The sequence below is a fragment of the Polypterus senegalus genome, chromosome 14 (genome assembly GCF_016835505.1).
Source record: "Polypterus senegalus isolate Bchr_013 chromosome 14, ASM1683550v1, whole genome shotgun sequence".
Lineage (NCBI taxonomy): Eukaryota > Metazoa > Chordata > Cladistia > Polypteriformes > Polypteridae > Polypterus > Polypterus senegalus.
The window spans coordinates 141444821-141469750 of NC_053167.1; the positions used below are offsets into that span (position 1 = coordinate 141444821).

The 24930-nt window shown below is 39.4% G+C and overlaps 1 protein-coding gene across 1 annotated transcript in view; it reads right to left on the reverse strand.

The window, feature by feature from the left end:
* Positions 1 to 24930, reverse strand: part of hook1 (hook microtubule-tethering protein 1) — a 143577-nt gene that overhangs the window by 35514 nt on the left and 83133 nt on the right. Inside the window, exons 9-15 of the mRNA XM_039734456.1 lie at positions 22929 to 23092; positions 17481 to 17621; positions 17070 to 17271; positions 14877 to 14987; positions 10203 to 10290; positions 6900 to 6966; positions 773 to 913 (exon numbers count right to left, since the gene is read on the reverse strand). Of these exons, the coding sequence (XP_039590390.1) occupies positions 773 to 913; positions 6900 to 6966; positions 10203 to 10290; positions 14877 to 14987; positions 17070 to 17271; positions 17481 to 17621; positions 22929 to 23092 (914 nt within the window). The remainder of the gene's footprint in view (positions 1 to 772; positions 914 to 6899; positions 6967 to 10202; positions 10291 to 14876; positions 14988 to 17069; positions 17272 to 17480; positions 17622 to 22928; positions 23093 to 24930) is intronic.

Genomic DNA, 24930 nt, shown 5'->3' on the forward strand with positions numbered 1-24930 from the left:
TACATTCACGAGTACCGATTTGGGTAGTGAACACTTCGATGAATGAAACCTGTTATCTTTACAACGGTTGGCAAACACGGAATATAACTTGAACACAACACATCCTCCAAATACGAACCTGATTGAAAGAAATAATGATAATCAAATCCTTGATAACAGCAACACTCATAACAGTGACAAAACAATTATATTGACAATCATGTTACGTTATTTTTAAAATGTTTCCTTTTCTTTTTCATAACTTCTTTAACACACTACTTCTCCGCTGCGAAGTGCGTGTATTTGCAAGTAAATGAATAAAGAGGAGACATCCTCTAATAGGAGAAGTTACACACAGTAACAGTCCGTCCTGGGTGCAGATGAACACTCGGCCCAGCTACAGGAGCACTACAGATGTGGGCTGTCTCTCCTTCTAGACCAGATGAGTGCAAGAATAAGAGAACAAGAGTTGGGGTGGAAGTCATATGTGTGGGTCTATGTAACAAAGCATCTGAGCATTGGAACAAGCATTTAATGCTTTTGGATGTGGTCACTTCAAAATTCTCGCACAATAAAACATCCTGTTTAATGGCTTCTTAGCCTGTATTTTTATCTCCTGTTTCTTTCACTTGTACATTTCTATCATTTTAGCACAAAACGGCCTGGACATCATAAAGCATCCAGCAGGAAACTAACGAATCTCAGAGTAAAAATAGGTGCCAATACTAGAAGCGCCTATACAAACAGCAGCCAAAAGAGAGCGAAGTGTTGGTCTGATTTCATCGACAGTTACCTGAGCTCGGTTTCCAGTTCGTTTTTCATGCGCTGAATCTCCTCCAACATCACCTGCAACTCGGCAATGCGCTCATTCTCAGATCCCTGCTGTTGAACACGCAGCATTTTATTTTCATGTTGAAGCCGAAGGAACTTCTCCCTACAGGAAAAAGAAAAACATCCAAATTATGAAACAAATTTTACATTAGGTTAACATGTAGTACTAGGGTGTTGTACTGGGTTAGCCATTATGAATGTAGTGAGAAGTCAAGCAAAATGACACCTTTTATTGGCTAACTAAAAAGATTATAATATGCAAGCTTTTTAGTTAGCCAATAAAAGGTGTCATTTTGCTCGACTTCTCATTAGGTTAACGTTAAAGTTAACGCTTTGGACCAAAAAAAAAAATACTATTGGAAAAATCATGATCAACTTTCTGCAGTGATAGCCATCATAGGGTGCTTTACTAAAAACTGCTTAACATATACATATATTTTTAAAATATTTTCCATAAAGTGAGCTGAGGCTGATCATGTGACACACTTCATCTGGCACTGAATCCACACCAATTTGTTTTAAAGTCTGAAGACTCCCACTTACACATATGGGCGAAAATAATCGGCACTCTTCAACTTTATATATAAAAAAAATAAAATATACAATTTTCTCATAGCTAGGCTAAAACTGACTACTTTTTGGTATCCACCGTTTTTATTTTACATTTAATATAACATAAACTTTGCTTTTGATTCACAATTTGATGTATTATTTTTAAGCAATATAACAACTGAAATGACACAGGCAACAACATTGGATCCTATGACCTAATATTGGGTAGCACCTCCTTTACAGACAAGAGCTGCCATCAGGGGTTTCTGAGGCTCCCCATCTGATTTGTACATTTCGTCTGCTGACTTGACCACTCTCCTCCACATTTCTCAAGTTTGATGACTGCTGAGTTTCCAAAGATGTGCAATGGGATTCAGATCAAGACTCTTAGAAGGGCAGTCCAATATCTTCTCCTCCTCCATTCTTGTGTGCTTTCTGGAGTTTGATTTTGGTCATCATCCTTCTGGAGGACCCTTAACCTGTAACTGAGACATAGCTTTCTGACACTGGACTGTATGCTTCAGTCCAAAATGCCTTGTCCACTAACTTTATGGTTTCCTGCATAGATTAAAAGAAGTAGCAAAGTAACCCCAAAACCCTCCCTGAGCCTACTCCACATTTTGGAAAGCTTTGTTTTGTTTTCTGTGTACATAGAGATAGTGTGTTTAACCAAAAAGCACCCATTTTTTAGATCAATTCTTTCATAACAACTATGTCTCATCTACAACCATTTTGCAGTCTCCAATCAGGCTTTTTTCTCATAGAAGAAGGGTCTTTCTGGCTCTTCTACCTTTCAGCTGCAGTGGGGCAGTTTGAAACTGTTGCACTTTGACCTTAAAGGTCAGCTTAGGCTGGTTTATTTTGTTTTTTTTCTACCATTTGAACTGTCCTTCTCTACAATTTTCTTGTCAGTTTACCTCCTGTGGCCATGTCTAGGGATGTTGGCTACAGTCACATTGGCCATAAACTTTTTGGTGATATTGGCAACACCGTCACAGGTACATGAAAGTCTGTGGGGTTGGTCTTGTACCCTTGACACTGACCATGCTTGGCTCTTACCTTCTTTTATCTCTCAAACAGCTCTCTGTCTTTCAATCACTTTTCCATGATTAACGTGATACAAAACACCTGAATGAGGACATTTAACTGACGGAAGAAGCGATTAGATAGTTGAAGACAGCTGTGATAATTATTGAAATAGATAAGTCTGCTTGCAGGATCACTACAAGACAGTGGTTTTATACAGTAGATCTCCAATAATTTGTCTTGGCCATTTTGGAACGTCTTTGTATAATATGTAAGAACCAAGTTATTTGCTCTGCTTTTTTCTATTTTTCCACTGCACACTACAGAAATGCATATATTTATGGCAAAAGATCTTTCAATTTCAAATCTTTTCAAGACGAATGGGCGCATTATTTGAATACAATGCAATGTTGCCTGTGTAAGATATTGGAGCTAATGTGGATCACTGCATGAAGTTAAGAGAAACAGTAGTGGAAGCAAGGTTAAAAAGGTGGGTGATGATTAATGAGTAGCAGTATGGTTTCATGCCGGGAAAGAGCACTAAGGATGCAATGCAAGCTCCAAGGGTGTTGACGAAGAAAGTATAGAGAAGGCCAAAAGGAGTTCCATTGTGTCTTTGTGGACCTAAAAAAAGCATATGTATGAGGAAGAAGTCGGGAACAGCAAAAAAGTATGGAAGAGTGGTGCAGTATAAGTACGATGAAAGCAAGACAGTGATGAGGTCTGCGGTAGAAGTGACAGATGCATTCAATGTGGAGATGGGATTACATCAGGGGTCGGCTCTGAGCCCTTTCTTATTTGCAATGGTGATGGACAGGTTGACACCCGAGAATAGACAGGAGTCCCCGTGTACTTTGATGTTTGTGGATGACATTGTGATTTGTAATGAGAGTAGGGAACAGGCTGAGGAGACCCTGGAGAGATGGAGATCTGCTTTAGAGAGGAGAGGAATGAAGGTCAATAGGAACAAGACCGAATACATGTGTGTGAATGAGAGGGAGGTCAGAGGAAAGCGAGGATGCAGGTAGCAGAGTTAGCAAACGTGGATGACTTTAAATACCTGGGATCAACAATACAGAGTAACGGGAATTGTGAAAGAGAGGTGGAGTAGAGTGCAGGCAGGGTGGCGTGGGTGTTCATGAGTGTCAAGAGTGATCTGTGACAGGTGAGTACCAGCAAGAGTGAAAGGGAAGGTCTACAAGATGGTAGTGAGATCAGCTATGTTATATGGGTTGGAGACAGTGGCACTGACCAGAAAGCAGGAGACAGAGCTGGAGGTGGCAGAGCTAAAGGAGCTAAGATTTGCATTGGATGTGACGAGGATGAACAGGATTAGAAATGAGGACATTAGAGGGTCAGCTTGGGTTGGACAGCTGGGAGACAAAGTCAGAGAGGCGAGATTGTGTTGGTTTGGACATGTGCAGAGGAGAGATGCTGGGTATATTGGGAAAAGGGCGCTAAGGATGGAGCTGCCAGGTAGAGAAGAAGAGGAAGGCCTAAGAAGAGGTTTATGGATGTGGTCAGCGAGGACATGCAAGTGGTGAGTGTGACAGAGCAAGATGACAAGGACACAAAACTGTGATGACCCCTAAAGAAAGCAGCCGAAAGAAAGAAGAAATGACACAAGTACAGAGGCCTGTCCTAAACATTGCATTAGCAATAACCTTTATGTAAACATCAAAGAGTTAGTTTAGCTTTTGATCTTTCTCAGGGATGAGAACTGATTTGTGTTTAAACACACCTACTGAACCTCCTTTAATGCTTCTTGACATTACAGTTGAGTTTATTACATTAGCTACAAGTTCCCATGAGTCAGGGAATTACCCCTCACTCCATCAGTTAACTATTAATCTGCAAAGGTGTAATTGTATCAACTGCACACAGTCTTTACACTCCGTTGGTGCTTCAGATTGGTCAAATAACTTGCCTAGGGCTGTTGAGCATCATTTAAATGCAACATTTTTCCAACATTCAATTGTCTAATTTTGGCGAGTCTGTGCGAATTGTAGCCTCAGTTGCTTGGCACCCAGTGTGGCCTCCTGCTGCTGTAGCCCATCTGCTTCAAGGTTCATCATGTTGTGTGTTCAGAGATGTTCTTCTACACCTCGGTTGTAATGAGTGGTTATTTGAGGTACTGTTGTCTATCATCTTGACTCAGTCTGGCCATTCTCTTCTGACCTCTGGCATCAACAAGGCATTTTCGCCCAGAGAACTGCTGCTCACTGGACATTTTCTCTTTATCAGACCATTCTTTGTAAATCCTAGAGACTCTTGTGTGTGAAAGTTCCAGTAGATGAGCAGTTTCTGAAATACTCAAACCAGCATGTCTGACACCAACAACCATACCAAGTTCAAAGTCACTTTAATCACTTTTGCTCCCCATTCTAATGCTGGGTTTGAACTTCCACAAGTTTTCTTGACAATGTCCACATGTCTAAGTGCATTGAGTTGCTGCCATGTGATTGGCTGATTAGATATTTGCGTAAATAATCTGTTGAACTGGTCTACTTAATAAAGTGGAAGTGAATGTATATATGAAGCTACAACAGAATGAAATATTAAACGTAAGGAAAAGGACTGGATGTAATTCAAGGGTTAACTAAATGTAACTTAAATACTAAGTGCCGGAGGTCTTTTCTCCCATCTTATAGAAGCTACCAGTGTAATTTTCCAAGGTTAGGATGAGGTAACTGAGTAATGAACACTGCTTCAGAAAGCACAGATAAACTGATGAGAAAGCCCAACCACCTGTCTTATGAAGCGTTGCTAAGATCAATGGGAGAATCTGCCAAACACCCCTGTTAACAAAGTGGTATTCAGAATAATTGGAGAATCAATAAGAGTCAGAAATTATTGGTGGCTTTAGTTGATTGGAGAAAGTGATAACGTTCTGCATATTAAGAGAGTCAGGTGATGAGGTGAGATGAGGTGATAAAATTCTATATACTAAAATTTAGATGATGTAATTAGAAAAGGGTATAAAAGGAGATTAAGTGTTTAATTCGGGGCTACCTATATGGCCAGAGACATTTGTACCTAAGATAGTGCAAATAAAGAAATGTTCTGCATTCTCATCAAGACTCCGTAACTGCCTTCTCTGAAGACAGAAGAAAGTTTTTTTCAATGACAGTTTCTAGTTGGGGTTGTGATGGTATTGTCCCCTAGTGTTTTATTTTGGCAGTATTTATGTGACATATGTGCTTTTGGGACACCCCTGTTCATAATAATAAGGAGATTGGACTCAACTGCTAATTTGGAAGATTCTAGGGAAATCTCTAAACCACGTGGCTGTGTTCTTAGCCATTATCCACCATAAATTTCTATTTATTCTATTACTGTATAAAGTTTTGAGTTCGCTGGTGTCGCACATGTACGCATGTGAAGCAGCTAAAGGGTCTAAATGAGAGTAATTCCACGCCAGACTGGTAGGTGGTGGAGTGCGCTGATCTTTAAAGTCATTTTCCTGCAGACCGTTCATGGGAAATTCCGCCTGGCCCTGATGACATAATTTCCGGTTCTGGACATCACTTCCGATGTGGAATCAATGAACGAAGAGCCTTCCAGTTCCGGCCCTTTTCATTAAGTCACGTCTGGGTCCGGGCCAATGGAAGAGGACCCTTCCGCCCTGAATGACCTCACTTTCCTTGCTGGCCTTAAAAGCCGCCATATTTACCCTAACTCATCAGTTCTGTTTTGGACTCCGTACTGAGCACATCAGTGTGAACAATTTGTCCTTTTGCAGCCAGGAAATATTATACGGATGGCTGCCCCAAACCTTTTTATGACTCTTGTGTCAGCTTTTTGTGACGCTGGTTAATAAATTGTTAATTATTGTAAACTACATCTGTTCTTTGTCTCTGCTATCACAAGTACTAATGCTGACAATGCATAACCCTTTTTCCCGGTGGACACATGCTGGAAAACTTGGTCTCTGAGGTTCACAGTCGGAATATTAATGTTTGGTGCGTATTATTTTAACAGTTTGGCTTTGAGCTAAATGTGACATACGTTAAAGTTAAGCTGCTTCGCCTGTGAAGTGTTATTCTGAAACACGCGCTAAGAAATGGCACTTAGCCCCTGAGGTTTTATTAGGCATATGCTAGTGGAACAGCACTTTGTCTGAAGCTGATCGTATTGATTTCATCTTGTACTGACCTCTTGGATGGAGCATGTGAATCTTGTGGTTCACCGACTTTTATTTAATGTACTTGTCTGTTAAGTCCTAAAGAAAGTATGCAAAATGTGTGAATACAAACCATTTGCTTTATAGTTTTATAGGGTCCTTGTTATCGCATGTACTTTCTTGCATGTGCTAATTAACCGGCAACACGTTATCGATCCTTTAAAACTATTAGGTTTTATTTTTTTAAAAAAGAATTACAGTTGGTGTCCCATTCCATCATCTCCACAGATGATGTAACTAATGTATAGTTGAAACCAAAACCAAAGTTACCACCTTGAAACAGTACAACAAAAACATTTCAGAATATATACAGTAAGACTGTCATTACCTGTACTCAACAGGCAGCATCTCAGATGCCAAATTGCCATGGCTCGGACTTCCATCTGGTAACAGGCCTAAAGTTTTAGAACATAATAAAATATACATCTTTAATTAAATGCTCTAGCCTTCAAAGTGCAGACAAAGAGCGCACATTTCTCCAGTGATCTCTTGCCACTTTACAAATCATCACCTTAATTAAATCAATACACACATCCCACAGTGTGAGGACCCCAGTTCGATTCTTGTTTGCTGTGCCTTCTATATGGAGTTTGTATTCCAACCCCAATTCCCAAATACTTGTCAAAAATTTTCTCATTTCCTCCCACATCTGTATTAGATTATCCTCAGGAGTTAAAAACAGAAAACTTTTCTGAGCCTGAACCTTTAGACCATTACTCTCTGTGGAAGTTACTACAAAAGTTACATGAACTGAAACTACAACATGAACATGAATTTGCGGAGAACATCTGCCAATACAAAGTGTGAACCCCCTTGGACCTTTTGAGGTTTTATTGATTTACAATGTTGAATCACAGTAGATTTAAACAGGCTTTTCTGACATTGTAGGAATTAGTTTTCATTTTTCTGATGATCAAATAGATCTAAATATATTAGAATTGTTAAACATAAAATAATGGATTGCCTACCACATGTAATTAAATTGGTGGCTTGGGTGTTTCAAATAGTTTATTTTGGAAGTGCGCTGTGTCATCTAATGGCTTTTTTTTTTAACCTGACTCAATGAGCGGTTCAAGTTCACACCAAAATTAAAAACAAAATGAAGAAAAAAAAAAAAGATATGCATAATATACATTGTCTATAACAAGTATTCACCCCTGGAAGTTTTCACATTGTTATATTTTGGCCAGGGTTCCTTTCCTGGCTTATGTTTGTTCCTTTCCGTTGTCTTTGTGTTCATTTTTCAATTTAAATTACCATATATACTCACAGATAAGTTCTCTCACAGATTAGTCGAGCGAAGCAAGCAGGGGGTAAGCCCCCTAGTTGATCAATAAAGTAAAAGACTGTAGTCTTAATTAATTACAAATCTATTTCATTCTATAAATTATTTACATTGAGTTTTTGAATTGAAGATAAGAAAAGTCAAAACCACGTGACTTGTGTTTCCTGTTTATGATGTGCAGCGATTTTTTCGGAAGCATCTGTTTGATAATGCATGTTTTTTGAATGTTGACGGCATATGACTGGACAATTGACATGTGGATCATGTGACACAAGTAATGTGAGATTTTAATTTTTTTTTTCCCCCCTCATGGATGTTTTTCACATTATTTGCCGTTGCACAGCATTGGTCACCACTGGCTTGTATTATATCATAATATTTTTTTTTTCTCTGTTTTGCATGAAGAACTGACACTACAATTTCACTTGACGATCACTACAAAGTACACAGCACAACATATAAAAGAAAAGTAATTTTTTGGTGGAGTATTCCTTCAATATTGTTCAAAAAAACGGGGAGGAAGAACCTCTTGAATCGAATGACAAAAAGAAGGATTCTTAATAATAAATAAAGAGTTTATATACAAAAAAATAAAAAATCCAAATGCAAAACAAAATCAGAAACTCATTGGAGGGGAGAGTGTAACATAAGGAGTAAATGTAGCAAAGTGGAGAGGAAAAAAAACAGAGCGAGAAAATGTTCTGAATGGCATTTTAAATTTATTTTTTGTGTGTGCTTTCTGATAAATATGTGTATAGTTTGTTTGTTAGGGGTTTGTTTTTTTTTATTACCATGCTTATATTAACTTCACCTATTTGTTGTCTGGTACAAATCTTGTAACCGATATTTAACCCACTTCCTATTGTCCAAATGATTGTGCACACTTAATCGCTTCTCCAATGACAATACATGAATCAATAATCAGTTTCGCTAATTGATCAATTAATCAATGTTAATTAAGAAATGAAATTTGCATATGAAGAATAGTTCAAGATTTTAGGGGTGGGGGTTGAATAGTTTTCAATCCTATTCTTGTAAAATTGATCATTTGTATGGAATGTTGTGTGATTTCAATAAAATCAGTAAAATATATAAAGATAAATAAACAAATTAAGTAATTTACTGCATTCCAATCTGTAAAAAAAAAAAAAGAATAGTTCAAGATTTCACCAATAGATGGTGCTAGTAGCGGACAGAAATATTAATGGAAGTGTTAAAATATTGATTACAAAATTAAACTAAAACAAACCCAAGACTAAAAAGTTGAAAATAATATATTTATATATATATATATAAATAAAAAATACTCTTTAAATACCACGCTTATATTAAGTTAAAAAGTGTACTAAGAAGTAAAACATAAGTCTCTCATACATCACTCGTTAAAAAAAAATAAATAAAAGTGTGGGCGCTTTGCATCAATCAACATTCAAAAAGCACCCACGCTTTTATTTATTTATTTTTTTTTTTTACAAGTGATGTATGAGAGACTTATTTTTTACTTCTTAGTACACTTTTTAACTTAATACTGTATAAGCGTGGTTTTTAAAAAGTATATTTATATATATAGAATTTTTTTTTAAACTAAGTTTCTGAACTTGACATTAGCTAGCCCCGAGAAAGTGTTGTTAAAAAGTTTAATTATTTTACTTTTTTTTGTGACACCATTTTGTGGAGCGGTTGAAATCGCATTGCTAGGTAAACAACCTGGAAGTCAGTAGATTTTGACATCACAAGCTGTGGGAGTAAAGGTCAAAACGAACACCCCCTATTCATCCGAGTTTGTGGAGAAAAGAATAAAAGAGATTTACAAGTGTGGATCTTGGGGGAGTTTTCTTGGTTAACAATTCTAGATAATATTCAGGGGTCTTTTTTTTTTTTAAATTGTGTTTCCGACTTCCTGCTTACAAATCTTGCCTTTCCATCTTTTCATGCCTTAACTCCTGGGGAATTTCTAAAGCTGTTGCTGCTATCTTCCTCATTCACAGCAGTACAGAGACAGAGAGACTGAAATATAAGCGACACTCTCACAATTACAAGTCCAATCAGCCATTGTGGCGGTAGTGAGGCTCTCCTTTGGCTCCACTGGCTAAGATGAAAGTTTGGTAATAACAAAGTCCTAAATTCAAGTCCAGAGGGGCAGGCTGGGGGTGGTGGTGCCCTGGCAGAATCCCTGTGCAGAAACACAACTCAATAGAGGTAGTTTATTAAGCTATTTGTCCTCAGTAGAATAACTTAAGTGAACATTTCTTCAGCATTTTAATAGCACTTCATCCCTACACTCTTTACAAGTTAAAACACCACCAAGTAAATTTGCTGCTAAAGTAAATCACACATTTGAGATACCTGCTTGGAAGAGCTGGGTCTGCTGGGCTTGTGTGCAGCTGAGCTCCTCCGTCGTCTCCCTCAAGGAATCTCGTTCGATGATCAGTCTCTAACGGGGCAAAAGAGAAAACTTTGATTGCAGAGGGGGTACATTCTGAAACTAATTACATAATCACAAGTAAAAGGAGCACAGGTGCAAATTACACACTCAACTAGCGTGCTGCTCGTTCAGCATGCGTAGCACTTGCTTATTATGACTTTCTGAACTCTTCTTGTAAAACCTACACATTTTTACTACGTCTCTTTAAAAAGTCAAGTACACCATGCATTCTGCTTCTGAAAAATGGACAATGTGAATGCAAAGTCAGTGACACTGGCTACCAACCGATGCTACTGTCTTATTTGACATATCCTGATAATATTCCTCCATACTCCCCCACAAGCATCAAATATTTTCCTGGAGTATAAAATCTTCACATTTTGAAATTAAATTAAATCAAATGATGAACTACTGAAGAATTTATAAGGCCCTTAAGCAACTGACTTAACTATTTTAGGGTTAATTATTATTATTTCTTTTTTTGCCATAGCTGAATATTTCTCCACAAAACTCAGCATACAAGGCAATGCTCTCACATATAAATCAACATAAAATGCTTCTTTTTGATAAATGTCACAATATTTTATGTTACCCGAGCCACTACAGTATGTAAATTCACATACATATTACAAATGTACTTGTCTTCTCACTCATAATCTGAAAGGCACTTTCTGGGGAAAAAAACAGAAAGATGCACGGCTGGTAATCCGTAGCGTCCACTAGCATGTCATGTCAATGATGAAGTCCAGGTAGCAGTTTGTCTCTCACAGATCGAAATCTGTGTAGTCCTTCCCGGGCAAACATTTCTGTAGGCACTTCAGCAACATGAGTGTGTTCAGCACTACGATCAGCTGGGGACCAATAAGCCGACTTTCATTTTCAATTTCTAGATTGCTTGCATCAAAATCGGAGTTTGATAAATTGGAGACCAATTCAGCAATAATATTCTTCTTCTTCTTTCGGCTGCTCACATTAGGGGTTGCCACAGCGGATCATCTTCATCCATATCATCCTGTCCTCATCATCTTGTTCTGTCACACCCATCACCTGCATGTCCTCTCTCCCCACATCCATAAAACTTCTCTTAGGCCCTCCTCTTTTTATCTTGCCTGGCAGCTCTATCCTTAGAATCCTTCTCCCAATATACCCAGCATCTCTCCTCTGCACATGTCCAAACCAGCACAATCTCACCTCTCTGACTTTGTTTCCCAAACTGTCCAACTTGAGCTGACCCTCTAATGTCCTCATTTCTAATCCTGTCCATCCTCGTCACACCCAAAGCAAATCTTAGCATCTTTAACTCTGCCAACTCCAACTCTGCCTCCTGCTTTCTGGTCAGTACCAACGTCTCCAGCCAATATAACATAGCTGGTCTCATGACCATCCTATAGACCTTCCCTTTCACTCTTGCCGATACCCACCTGTCACTAATCACTCCTGACACTCTTCTCCACCTATTCCACCCTGCCTGCACTCTCTTCTTCACTTCTCTTCCACACTCCCCATTACTCTGTACTGTTGATTCCAAGTATTTAAACTCATCTACCTTCGCCAACTCTACTCTCTTCACCCTCACCATTCCACTGACCTCCCTCTTATTTACACACATGTATTCTGCCTTGGTGGTCCTACTGACCTTCATTCATCTCCTCTCTAGAGCAGATCTCCACCTCTCCAGGGTCTCCTCTACCTGCTCCCTACTATCTCTACAGATCACAAAGTCAACAACCTTAGGCACCCGGCACCAAATTCAAAAGGCAGGCTTGTGACCTGCACAGGCCCAAAAAAAAAAAAAAGAGTAAAGGCTTTTAAGACACCAATATCAAATGGGGAAAAATATCAAATAACCCTCTGTCCCAAGAAAACTACTAAGAGTCACTTTAATATTTATTAAAGATAATGAAAAAACGGGAAGGTTGAAAAAATAAGCAAAAATTGCAAAGCCTAAAGCAGGGGTGTCCAACACGTCGCTCATGAGCTACCGGTAGCTTGCAACCCCTTTCCAAGTAGCTTGCCAAAGGGTAAATGAATTCTACATAAATTTGAAAACTTGATTAGTCAAATTAGGGGTGGGTGATCTTTCCAAAAAACAATATCACGATCCACAATCTATTTTTTCAATGTAGCATACACTTAAGAGAATATCTAGACTCAAACTCATCAATACCCAAGTAATACTTTATTTTAAAGATCAAACAAAGTTGAATTCAATTGTTCTCTCATTTGCTAGTTAAGCGGAGTTAAGGAACACGCCACGAAGCTAGCAAGTGAGTGAGGAAGGTCCCTCCTCTCGGCCCATTGTGTGTTTCTTGGATTTGCTCAAATAAATCAGTACCGCAAGGGAACTCTGATACAAAACGAAATGAGAGAAGTCGCAAAATCAACCGGAACGCTCAAGCAAATTATTATTTTATTTATTTATTTATTTTAATTTTTATTGCATTCCATACAAATCAATCAAGTTTTACATAAAGAAAATTTGAGTTAAGAACAAATCGATCCCCACCCCTAAGAGAGAGAGCAAGCCAAACAGCATGAAATTTAAGACCTGCAGACATACCTAAATTAATTGATTCTCTGTGTTTTATGAGATTATTTTAAAATATTACTGATTAGATCCTGCCATGTTTTGAAAAAAGTCTGTACGGATCCTCTAACTGAGTATTTGATTTTTTCCAATTTCAAATAGTATAACACATCAGTTTCCCACTGACTTAAAAGAGGAGAGTTTGGGTTCTTCCAGTTTATCAGAATCAGTCTGTGTGTCAAAAGTGTAGTGAATGCAATCACAGTTTGTTTGTCCTTCTCCACTTTAAACCCATCCGGAAGACCCCCAAACACAGCTGTTAGTGGGTTAGGAGGGATTGTGAGTCCAAGGCTGTCTGAAAGGTAATTAAAAGTTTCATCCAGAAAGATGTTACTTTGGTACAGGCCCAGAACATGTGACCCAGTGAGGCTGGAACTAGTTTGCAGCGTTCGCAGGTTGGATCTCGCCCTGGAAACATTTTGGAGAGTTTGAGTCGAGACAGATGTGCTCGATAAATAATTTTAAGTTGTATAATTGTATGCTTTGCGCATATGGAGCTCAAGTGAATTCTATGCATTGCTACTTTCGACTCCTTTTCTGATATATTAATTGAGAGATCTTTTTCCCAGTGACCTCTTGGATCTTTGAAAGGGAGGGATTGTAAAAGGATTTTATATATTGTAGAGATGGAGTCTAAGTACTTGAGATTGAGCAATATTTTTTTCAAGCAAATTACTAAAAAAAAAAAAAATGATCTAAATCTGTTAAGTAGTTCTCTCGTGAAAAGCAGACAGACATACAGACATTGGATTTTATATATTATATATTAGCAAACCTTCAAAACAATGTGCAGCTGAAGTCTCAACAGCATTCTCAGCATTTATGGAGCTTAGCAGAGCCAAATAACTATAAGAATCTTCACCAAGCAGCTCAGAAAATGTCTGCTTTGTTTGGGTCTCCATACCTCTTAAGAGTCTGACATGAATATCATGAAATCAAAGTTCAGAACAAGACTGACAGACGAACATTTAAAAGACTATCAGAGTGAACCCGAGTGGCTCCACTCCAACATACACCTCAGTGCCAGTCATCTGACTAACTCAAAAACACATCACACATGCAACTGGACCTGTGAATAAAGTGACATGTGACAAAATGACAAATGAAGAAGTCATATTTGTGGATTTGGAATTGCATTGTTTTGTTTTGACAGCATTCATGTTTTAATTCAATAGTGTGAGATACATGAGAAAATGCATACAGACATACAAAATACAATTGCAGGTGAACTCGATATTTTTTGTGATGTTTTAATGCAAAATGTGTGTTGTGGACACCAACCTTTTGTAAACGTTCAGGTAAAACAAGCTTATTCAGTTTGTTTGGGCTGAAATAAGCTATGAGAATAAACGTTAAAAAACACGAGGAGCTCTCAGCCATTTTCATTTTGTAAAAGGAGCTCTCAGGGGAAAAAAAGGTTGGAGACCCCTGGTCTAAACCAAACATCTCCAAAGAACTCAAACATAAAAGAAAGTATCTTTGCAATGAAATGGGGATCTGACCCTGGAATTCCAAATATAAAACAGAAGCAAAAATTAAAAAATGAATTGAAACCGATTTGCAGTGCTGAAGCTTTAGGCCTCTTACACAGCTGGGCTCGTCATCCAGCTCCATTATTAGGTGGCCCCGCCTAAGCAGGGCAGACAACAAGGAACACCAAGATATAGAAACCTAACATCATACAAAATTTTTAAAAAATAATACCATATCAAAAAAATAAATACATAGAGAACAAAGCCAAAAAAATAAAAATAATATTTAAACAACAAACTTGAGACAGGGATGTAATCTTGACTGAAATGTAACACTTCCCTGGCTAACCTATGAACTCTCAATGAAACAGTAAAGACAGTTTGGGAGGTTATCGATTTTAATGAGGACTCTGCTTTCAAACAAAAAGCCAAGGCCTCTTTCTATTCATCAAATTATTCTAAATCGGGATTTTTAAATGTGCAGCATGCAGAAGTCACGGTTTAGACTTGTTGAAGCAAACAGACATGTGGCTCACCTCACGCTCCTTCAACAGTGCTTCGTTCTTCTCTTCAAACTGCTTTTTCTCAAATGCCACGTTGTCAGCCCTTCTTGATTCATCAGCCAGCTTCTTATGCAATTCTTGAACCTTTGACAAAAAAAAAAAAAAAGAAACAGAAGATGGGTTGTTCATGAGGGGCCTTTTCCCAGAGACCAGCTTCACATTATGGCACTGCCTTTGATCATTTTTAAATGACTAGGGGGCGTGCAACGCCAACCACTTCGTGTCTCTGCCGCTTGCAATGTGAAGAGGGGGTCTGAACGCACACAAAGGAGATATGGTCACTCCCCCGAAACCCCCTCAAACAGTGATACAATGGGAAACAAATGCAGGTTTTTTTTACCTCCTCTTTGCTCGATCAGCTGCTGTCTTGCTGCTCCAGTGCATTGTGATCTGCATTTTGTGCGGCGCTTCAAACGTTTTAAAGTCACTGCCTTGTCTCTCGTCTCCCCCAGACATCCTCAAACACTATTCGATCTCTTTTCGCTGATCCGTTATTTCATCGATTAATATTTTCTGTTTGTTTGCGCTAATGTAATCTTTACTCTACAGCTACGAGCCGTTGTAAAGAGGGGGGCTGAACACACACCTAGTAGACGCGGTCGCTCCCCCGAAACCCCTCATGAACAGTGATACAATGGGAATCAAGTAACAGTTGTTTTTTTTTTTATCTCCTCTTTACTCGATCAGCTGTTGGTTTGCTGCTGCTGTGCTGCATGATCTGCATGTTGCGCTGCGCATCGATCATTTAAAAGCCTGTACAGCAGCTGTCCTTTTGTCTCACTGCCTTGTCTTGTGGGAAATTAAAGTTTCTACGCGAAAATCACGTCTCGTCTCCTTCCAACCTTTCCAGGATTTTTGTTTATAATAGAGAGATGCTATTAATTCTGTTTTTGGCTTGGGTATTTTCTGCATATCAATAATTGTTTGGTTAATTGAACTGTTTACTAGTTTTCTTTGTTATGTTCCCTGGCTCCTTTATATTGAGCCGAAGCAGGCTCGGACATTAAGAAACTGGGGTACTGGTCAGCCACAACAGTACTCAAGCTGACGTAAGATCAATAGGTTCAGCAATGGTATCTTTGTTTGCAATTCCAGTTAGTTAGTTGTGCTTCTTCTTCATATTGGGTTTACTGGATTTGACCTTCATATTTAAAGTACAGTCTCTGTCTTGGATTTGTTTGCTTCTTGTTTGCCTTTTAGGCAATTCTATTTGGTTTCATTGCATTGTTTGCTTTCTGGAATTCCTTTAGTAAGTAATTAAATACTAAAGGAACTTTGTTTATTTTTGAATTTGAGTTTTATAACTGTTTTCATCTTTTCCTTTATTGGATATTTTCAATACTTGTTTGCTAAAAGCCTTTGGACCATTTTTGAATCTAAGCAGTTCTGAAGCAAGCCTTTTAAATTAGCGATTGGCTATTTATGGTGAGGTCTACTTTGGGAAGCCAGAGAAGAGTGAAGGTCTAGTCTGGCTTGTGGCTTTCTGAGGCTTACACCTATTTTTAAACTTTGTTGGAGCAGAAATCAAAATACATGCAGAAATTATACAGTCATATGAAAAAGTCTGGGAACCCCTCTTAATTCTTTCGATTTTTGTTTCTCATTGGCTGAACTTTCAAAGTAGCAACTTAGTAACCTTCCATTAACTGACGATCATCCAGTTGGTTATGACATCGATTAAACAAATTGGTGACCCAGTGGGTTCAAACCACGAAGACATGCTGCTCAATACTGTTCACCACCTGGAGGAGCAAATTGCACGTTGTTTCGTTCAGAATACTTCGTTCAAGCCAGAGTTATTACAGAATATTTGGGACCACTTTCGAGTGAATCTCCATGTGTTTTTACTTATCAAATATATTTTATTAAGCTAAATGCAACATATCACACCATCACATGGCAAACTTCACATAAAAGATACAACGATTTTCTTAATTAATACAATTAATACACAAATACACAGAAGAAATGACCGTGTGGCAGAGAGTGGACTGAATGGCCTGTCCTTGTCAAAACTAGTCTAATGTTCTAAGATTGATATAAACACATTTTAACAAAGGTTCATTCCAGTGACACAGGCCCTAAATCAGATCATTCTTTTTATCCACATACCACCAAGCCTTGTGTCTTGTGTGTCCCCCCCATTCCGCTGCATGAATGGCTCACCTGCCTCTTGTAAGTTTCCAGCTGAGCACGGGTTGCATTAGCTTTTCGCAGCTCCTCCTCCAGACTGACCGTGTTCTGCATGTACATCATGTTTTTGTCCTCCAGCGTCTTCACTTGCCGTCGCAGGTCACTCAGCCCCTCGAGCTTCTTCCTGTACGTCTCAACAGCCGCTTCCAGCTTCACTACTCTGTCAGAGCAGTTCCTGAAGTGAAGTTTGAGAAGCACAAAATCAAAATGCGCTACTCCCTTGAAAATAAAGATAGCGCTATGTCTTAGACAGATCAATGGCAAACTGAATCCCTGCCACACATTTTAAATTACATCATCTTCACCTGAGTAAGTAGCAAGCACATATTCAATTTCTTAACAGGGCACTTGTACTCATGCCCATCCCTGTATCATGGTAGGTACCTTAGGACATCAAGCTCATCCTTAAGAGCTCGTGATTCCTCTGCCAGACTTGTCAGTTCATTATTTCTGTGCTGCAGTTCAATAAGCTGTTTCTCCAGCTCTTCACAGTGGATTCGGTAGTCATCCTTTGCTGCTTCCAGCCTGCACGTAAAACACATACAGAGTTAGACAGAGTGATAATCAACACATGATAGATTTCACCTTGGCAATACAGTTTTAAAAAATTGTTATCTAGGGTGGCACGGCAGGGCAGAGGTTAGCACTGTAGCCTCACAGATCCATTTGAAGCATTCTGGCAGATTGCAGCTGGTTTTCCTCCAGGATCCATCAGTATAGTGAGCATTCATCCTCCCATCCCATCAAAAACAGTAAGGAGCAGGTTGTTATTAAACGCAAATAATACACATTAAAGAAGTAGTTTTCTATTTATTCTAACAAATGGTCACCCCAATTATATACATTGAAAAGATAAAGTCAGTATTAATAAACACAATAGACTGTTTGGGGCTAAGAAAAGAAAACCAAAATGAAAAAAAGGTGCAGGCGTTTATAGAGTCGGCAAGGAAGATTCACTTGAAAAGGCTAATTAATGTGTTTCAGGAATTATTATCTTCTTCAGAGCTACAAGATCTCAACTCAGCTACAAGTCAGACACTTAAATAATAAAATATTTAGCAAATTTAGAAAATAATAAAATCCAACAGTATACAATAAGGCTTATAAAGGTAATGAGAAAGCAGATTGTGTGAAGGATACAGAATGACAGCATTTGACATTAAACCATTAAGAAAGGGAAAGCTGTCAGAAGAAGCCAGAAGGTTTATGATCTAGAATTTTTAATTGTTTAAAAAGCTTTTTGGGAAGGGACATGCTGTTATGTCTAAGCCAAGTTTCTTCCCCTGGCTAGAGTTCAAAATCATGTGTTTAATGGGTGGTCTCCTGGGAGGTGTGTCAATCTGCCAATCACCTCCAGGATTTGCCGTCCATCATCTACACTATATTGCCAAAAGTATTGGGATGCCTGTCTTTACACACATGAATATTAATGACATCCCATTCTTAATGCATAGGCTTTAATATGGAGTTTGCCCATCATTTGGGGCTATAACAGCTTCAACTCTTCTGGGAAGGATTTCCACAAGGTGTAGGAGTGTATTGATGGGTATTTTGGACCAGGAGAGCATTTGTGAGGTCAGGCATGGATGCTGGATGAGAAGGCCTGGCTCGCTTGCTCGCAGTCTCCACTCTGATTCATCCCAAAGGTGTTCTATCAGGTTGAGGTCAGGGCTCTCTCGGTGTAGGCCAGTCAAGTTCCTCCACGCCAAACTCACTCATCCATTTCTTTATAGACCTTGCTTTGTGCACTGGTGTGTGTACAGTCATGTTGCCATCACTAAACTGTTTCCCACAAAGTTGGGAGCATTAAATTATACAAAATGGCTTCATATACTGAAGCATTAAGAGTTCCTTTCAACCGCCAAACCTAGACTTGTCCATCGGATTGCGTGATTCGTCACTCCTGAGGACACGTCTCCACTGCTCTAGAGTTCAATGGCGGTGGGCTTTACATTGCACTTGGTGATGTAGGGCTTGGCTGCAGCTGCTCGGCCATGAAGACCAATTCATCCCATGAAGCTCTCTCTCTACGCTGCACTGTTCTTGAGTTTTTGGGGTTCTGTACCTATTGACTCTGCAGAAAGTTAGCGACTTCTGCACACCTCAGCATGCACTGTCCCCGCTCTGTGATTTGACGTGGCCTACCACTTCATGATGAGTTGCTGTTGTTCCCAATTACTTCTGCTTTGTTATAATGCCACTTAACAGTTGACTGAGGAATATTTAGTAACAAGGAAATTTCACGAATGGACTTACTGCACAGGTGGCATCCTATGACGGTACTACACTTGAATTCACGGAGCTCTTGAGAGTGACCCATTCTTTCACTTTTGTAGAAGCCGTCTGCATGCCGAGGTGCTCGATGTTATACACTTATTGCTATGGAAGTGATTGAAACGACTGAACTCAATGATTTGGAGGGGGGTCCCAATACTTTTGGCAATATAGTGTATATATCCGAAAGGTATTCCACTGTTCCTTGCAGTTTATTTTGAATGTGCAAGGGAATGATGAAATCATGTACTTTGTGTTTCCGTGTCTTTTTTTATGATCTATTTTGGCCTGTTTAGTTTAGGAATTTGGTTGCATTGGATCACATTTTTGTTTTAGGCAAATCCTTTTGCCGTTGTGCTCTACAGAGCTTTATTGTTATTGAAGAACACTTTTGTGATATTAAACTTTATTTTATAGTGATTCTGCCGGACCTATTTTGTGTGTAGCCAGGATTTTTGATGGGACTTCATCATCTACATTTTACCTTAGTTTTGCGATTGGTAGTTTAATTTTGATATGACACAATCATTTGAGCTGTTTTCAACTCCATTTTGGTTGTTTGTGGTCCGTGCCATTTTGTGCTCCCATCGCAAAGTAAACATCCGATTTTTTAAGAAGTGTGTCCTCGGAGGTCGTGGCTTTTGTCAATGTATCCACGGGTCATTGAAAGCTTTATTTCTCATTCGAGTTTGTGGATTCTTTTTAAAGCCTTAAAATTCTCTGTTCTTTTAATTATCAGGCTTTTGTCTCGTACTCTTCTTGGTTTTTTTTTTTTTTAACTTTGATCAATTTGTCTCACCATTTGGCATTAATGACAGCGTGGTGTCCTTACTATTTTTTCTAACTACACATGTTCTCCCAGCAACTTATCAACTATTTATTGACAGCCTCACAGCCTTAATACAGGGTGGCCCATATCTCTACATATAAAAGGCAAAGCTCTCCCTGACTCATCACTAATTCTCCCACTTTCCATATAGGTGGGATGCTGAAATTTTGCATGCTCATTCCTTGCAATGTACTTACAAAAGTTAGGTATGTTTCATGTCCTATTGCAACACCCAACAGGGAGGCAGAACGGGTGTACCCTCTATACTGTATATTTAGAGAGGGGAAACCCCTCCTCACTATTTCTGCGACTTCCAATATACGTAGGAAGCCCAAAGTTCCCATGCTTATCCCTTCACACTGTACTTACAAACATTAAGTATTTTTCATTTTGCGTTGTGCCCCGTAACGAAGTTTTGAAAATAATGTCTTCTTTTTGGCGGTTCTCACCATTATGCCGTAAGGAACTTTTGGAACTGACCTCTCCTTTTGGCGGTTTCATTCCTTATTTCCCTTAACAGATGATTTATTTCACAGCAGACGCACAAGGGCCAACCCCGGTCCCCCTTCCTTTTTTTACACGACCGCTGTCCGCGCACCTACCACGTGGTTGCCATCCTGCCTATATACATTAATGACATCCCACACTCATGTGTCTCCTCACTCGCTTCCTTACTTTCCCTCAGCTGTTCTGCTGCAAAGCGCGGGTATTTTGCTAGTTAATGTATATGATTGAAATAGTGTTATTGTCAGGAAACTACCAATGTTATTATCAAGTAACACAATGGAAAATGAACAATAAGAACCTTACATTTTTTTCCTCCCCTGTTCTCCATGGCATTGTCCACCAATGCGCCATCCAGATCGATACACACCTGAAGGCGAAGAGCAACACTGTCACAGGCGGCTAAACACATCTGTACTGGCATCCTCTGAAATTCGTCTGTGATAGCTGCATGTAGCTCAGCCACATTGTGGATGCCATGTTAATACAGCTTGTCTTTTAGGTAACCCCACAGGAAAAAGTCTGGTGGGGTTAAATCGGCAGACTGAGCGTTGCGGCAATGTTTTGTTCAACCACTGTAGCACTGGTATGGCGTAGTGTGGGGTGCCATTCTGTATTCAAACACAGCAGGGGTTGCCCGGTCCAGCACATTGTTACTCCCATTCTCAGGCTACACAGTGATGCAATTTTTAATACTTTTTGCGTAGTAGTTTAAATGCTACAGCCTGTGAAATGTCATATACATAAAATGTAGATCTGAAATATAGAAATGTAGATCTGTACAGGGTGGTCCAGGTCGAATTATATAGATGCAGATCATCTGGATGACTTTGATTTATGCGGGGACAATTCTTCATGTCATCAGTTCGCACATTTCTCGACAGTCCGGGAATTTTCAGGTGATTTTCTATGTAATAAACTTAATAAGTTATAGCGCAATGAAAATTGCATAATTAGATCTGGACCACCCTATACTTTAATAAATTGTAAACTAGCAAAATACCCGCGCTTCGCAGCGGCGAAGTACTGCCTTAAAATTTTTATCAAATCGTCACCTGTGAATCTAAGATGTTTAAGAGGCATTGGCGGTTGTCGAAAGGTGTAAAATATTTGGCCATTTCGGTACACTTGAAAGCGACAACCGAACAATTCAGCGGCAGCCATCAACTCACATGCAGAACCATAGGTGAAGGGCTTAAGAATTTCACTCTTCTAGTGCTCCTGTGTAGTCTAATTATCTCCTGTGCCGTCATCAGTCCACACCTTGAACCTGTTCTAGTCATTCAATACATAAGACACAATGTTCCTCCGGATATCAAGAGTGAGCCTGATATGGCCGTGCAATATGTAACAAAGAGAATGGAAAAGGCAGGTGCCATCTCCGGGCATGGAAACCACTCGGTAAGTGACAGTTCTTTGATCGATGGTGATCACCACGATAGACATGTTAATGTGGGTACAATTGGAACGATAAAGGAAATGGGTACCTGAGCAATGTAAAGTAAGTCTAAAATAACTATGCAATAACTACAATCGTAATAAACGAACAATAAAACAGCGGAGAAGCCGTGGATTAAATAAAAAGGCTGCAGTTATCAACAGGGAGACGTGAATACCGTGGTGAAACAAGGAAGGGAATGTAGAGACCGGAGCGACGGACGGCCTTATACAGGCAAGCAGCTAACTACGTGGGAGGCGTTGGGATGGGGGACCCAACGCCGCCTCACACGGTGACCGAGCTGCAGGCTATGTACGTAAGTAGGATTCAGTTAGCACTGGGAACCCGTGTACCAAAGTTCTTGAAGATGGGCCCATAAGTAACAAAGACCATTGGAAAGTTCAATATGGCGGCCGACAGTGGCATCATACAATCGAAATAAGTACGTACATCGGTTTCGTTTAGCGCAGGGAAGCCGCCTACCAAATTTCATGAAGATGGGGCCATAAATAAGAAAGTTATAACATGGCGGACGTTGTCAACTGTTATGACCGCTACACGAAGAATTTCAAAATTAAACCTCTACCTACTCTCTTCTACCTACACGGGAAGTTGGCGATTTAGTGATGAGTGAGGGCTTTGCCTTTTATTAGTATAGATATATTAAGACAGACTGTATGAATGAATCCAAAGGACATCAATGTCAATCAATGACCCTGTGTACATCTGGACACTGTTTTACAAAAGACTTTAAGTAAAATCAAACCACAAAAGAAGAGTTCCACACCTGAAGTTTTCCTCCTGCAGCTGCTCAAACTGCAGCTGTGTCTGCCATATCTTTCTACCAGATGGAGTGTTGGGATCATCAAAGGAGTCCAGTTGGTTTGCTCGATCTGTCAGCACATCATTCTCGGCCAACAGACTGTTCCTTTCTTCTTGCAGGGAAGCCACCTGGAGAGAACAGGAAACGGGTTCAAAACATGGGTACCTAGTCGTTCTCTGAGTGTATCTTCCACTCCCCCTAGGCCTAAACGTTCAGCCACTAGAGACCAGTAGAGATCCTGTTGACCCAGGAACCAAAGCCTTAAACTTCAAGTTGGGTCAGAAGAATCATAAAGCACATCACCTTCAACGCCTTCTTTTTCAAACTGTAACTTTATGGAATTAAACTTGGGGTTTGTCACCTCTTTACCTTCAGGTTTATGCTGCATTATTAAAATGGGCAAAACTGGCACCTGCTGACTTTTCAGTCCATTCCCTGTGACATAAAGGATATGCAAAGCTCTCCGAGACTACATTGACAACTGAAGGCACAATCAAAAATAAAGCCTGTTAGACAGACTACACTCACATTGTTGTTCACACTGCTCACCATATGCAGTCCCCTTTTCTCCTCTTCATATTTATTCTATTTATAATTTTTGCCCCCTGACCAAGGGTGTGTGGCAAACACTCAAAACCATCAGAACAAAAGCAGCTCAGGCTTCTCTACATGTTTGATTTCACTCCAGACCTTAGAGGTAAACAGCGTTCCACACAGAAAGCTCACTCTAATATAGCACCTCTTGATTCATTGCCGTCTTGACCCCAGCTAGAAGAGCGAGCATTTTGGGGAGTAAAATTTTACAGTTCAGGTACTTATGACCTTCTGTGACTTTTCGGCCACCCGCCTATCCCTTGGAGAGAAAATTTAAACTGCATTCCAATGTAGGACTGTTGCAGGGCTATGTTCGTCAAACCAAAGTATATATCATGTACAGAATTCTCCTGAATTAAAAACAACTACTTTATGAAAACATGCATGTACAAAGAAAGCCTTTTAACACCATGTACCAGTTTATGAAACGCAAAGATGTTAAATTTGCGATATTGAAAATGCTGAGTCTAGGAACACGAACATCTGATCATCTTGCACGGTCATTCTAAGCACATGTCACTGCAGCCTGCAGAAAGGGGCAGGGCTGGACGTTAATTATTTCTATCTCAGCCATTTTTACAGCTGCTGCCGCTGCATTCACAGAGTGTTCTCACCGCAGCCCGTCAAACGTGTCATGTAGAATCCACAGGCTGCAGCGAGGTGTACTTACACACTCAAGTGCTGAGGGTCATGTGTGCTGCCCACATGTCATTTGCTAAGGAGAATGCAAGAAAACATGTAGACAGATTGGAAAATAGTTGGAAAAGCCCAAACGATCAAAATGGCACTCCTTTGTATGAGAAACATCAAGAAAGCAGGTGTAGGTAAACAGCCTTATTAAAATGTATTGAATAAAGCACAATGTCTAATTAGGATTTGTATTGCTCTCATATGTTATTATTAAAATAATTGTGAAATTTCATGGTGAAGTTTGGAAAATATCACAAACAATGTATATTTCAAAATATCAGGAAGAAATTAAACCTGCAACTTTCACAGTTTTGGAACACTCTTCTGAGGAACTTTCTTAATGCTCATGTGTAAGTGTTTGCTGGTCATTTTGTTTCATTTTAAGCCTGCATTTTTTTGTTTAAAATTACATTTCATTTGTCACATAGAAACTAAACATGCAGTACAATATGCAGTCAAACACTTAGATGCACTTTAGTAAGTGAACTGAGCTTCATCTCACGATAGCTGTGGATATTTCACATATAGAATGTTTATAGTGCATTTACAGTGCCTTATAAAACATAAAATAACTGGACACAAGTATTCACTCCCATTAATACGACACATCATTGGTGCAGCAACCAGCTTTTCACACGTCATTTCATTTTTCCAATGGAGATCACATTTGTTCAATGAAGGT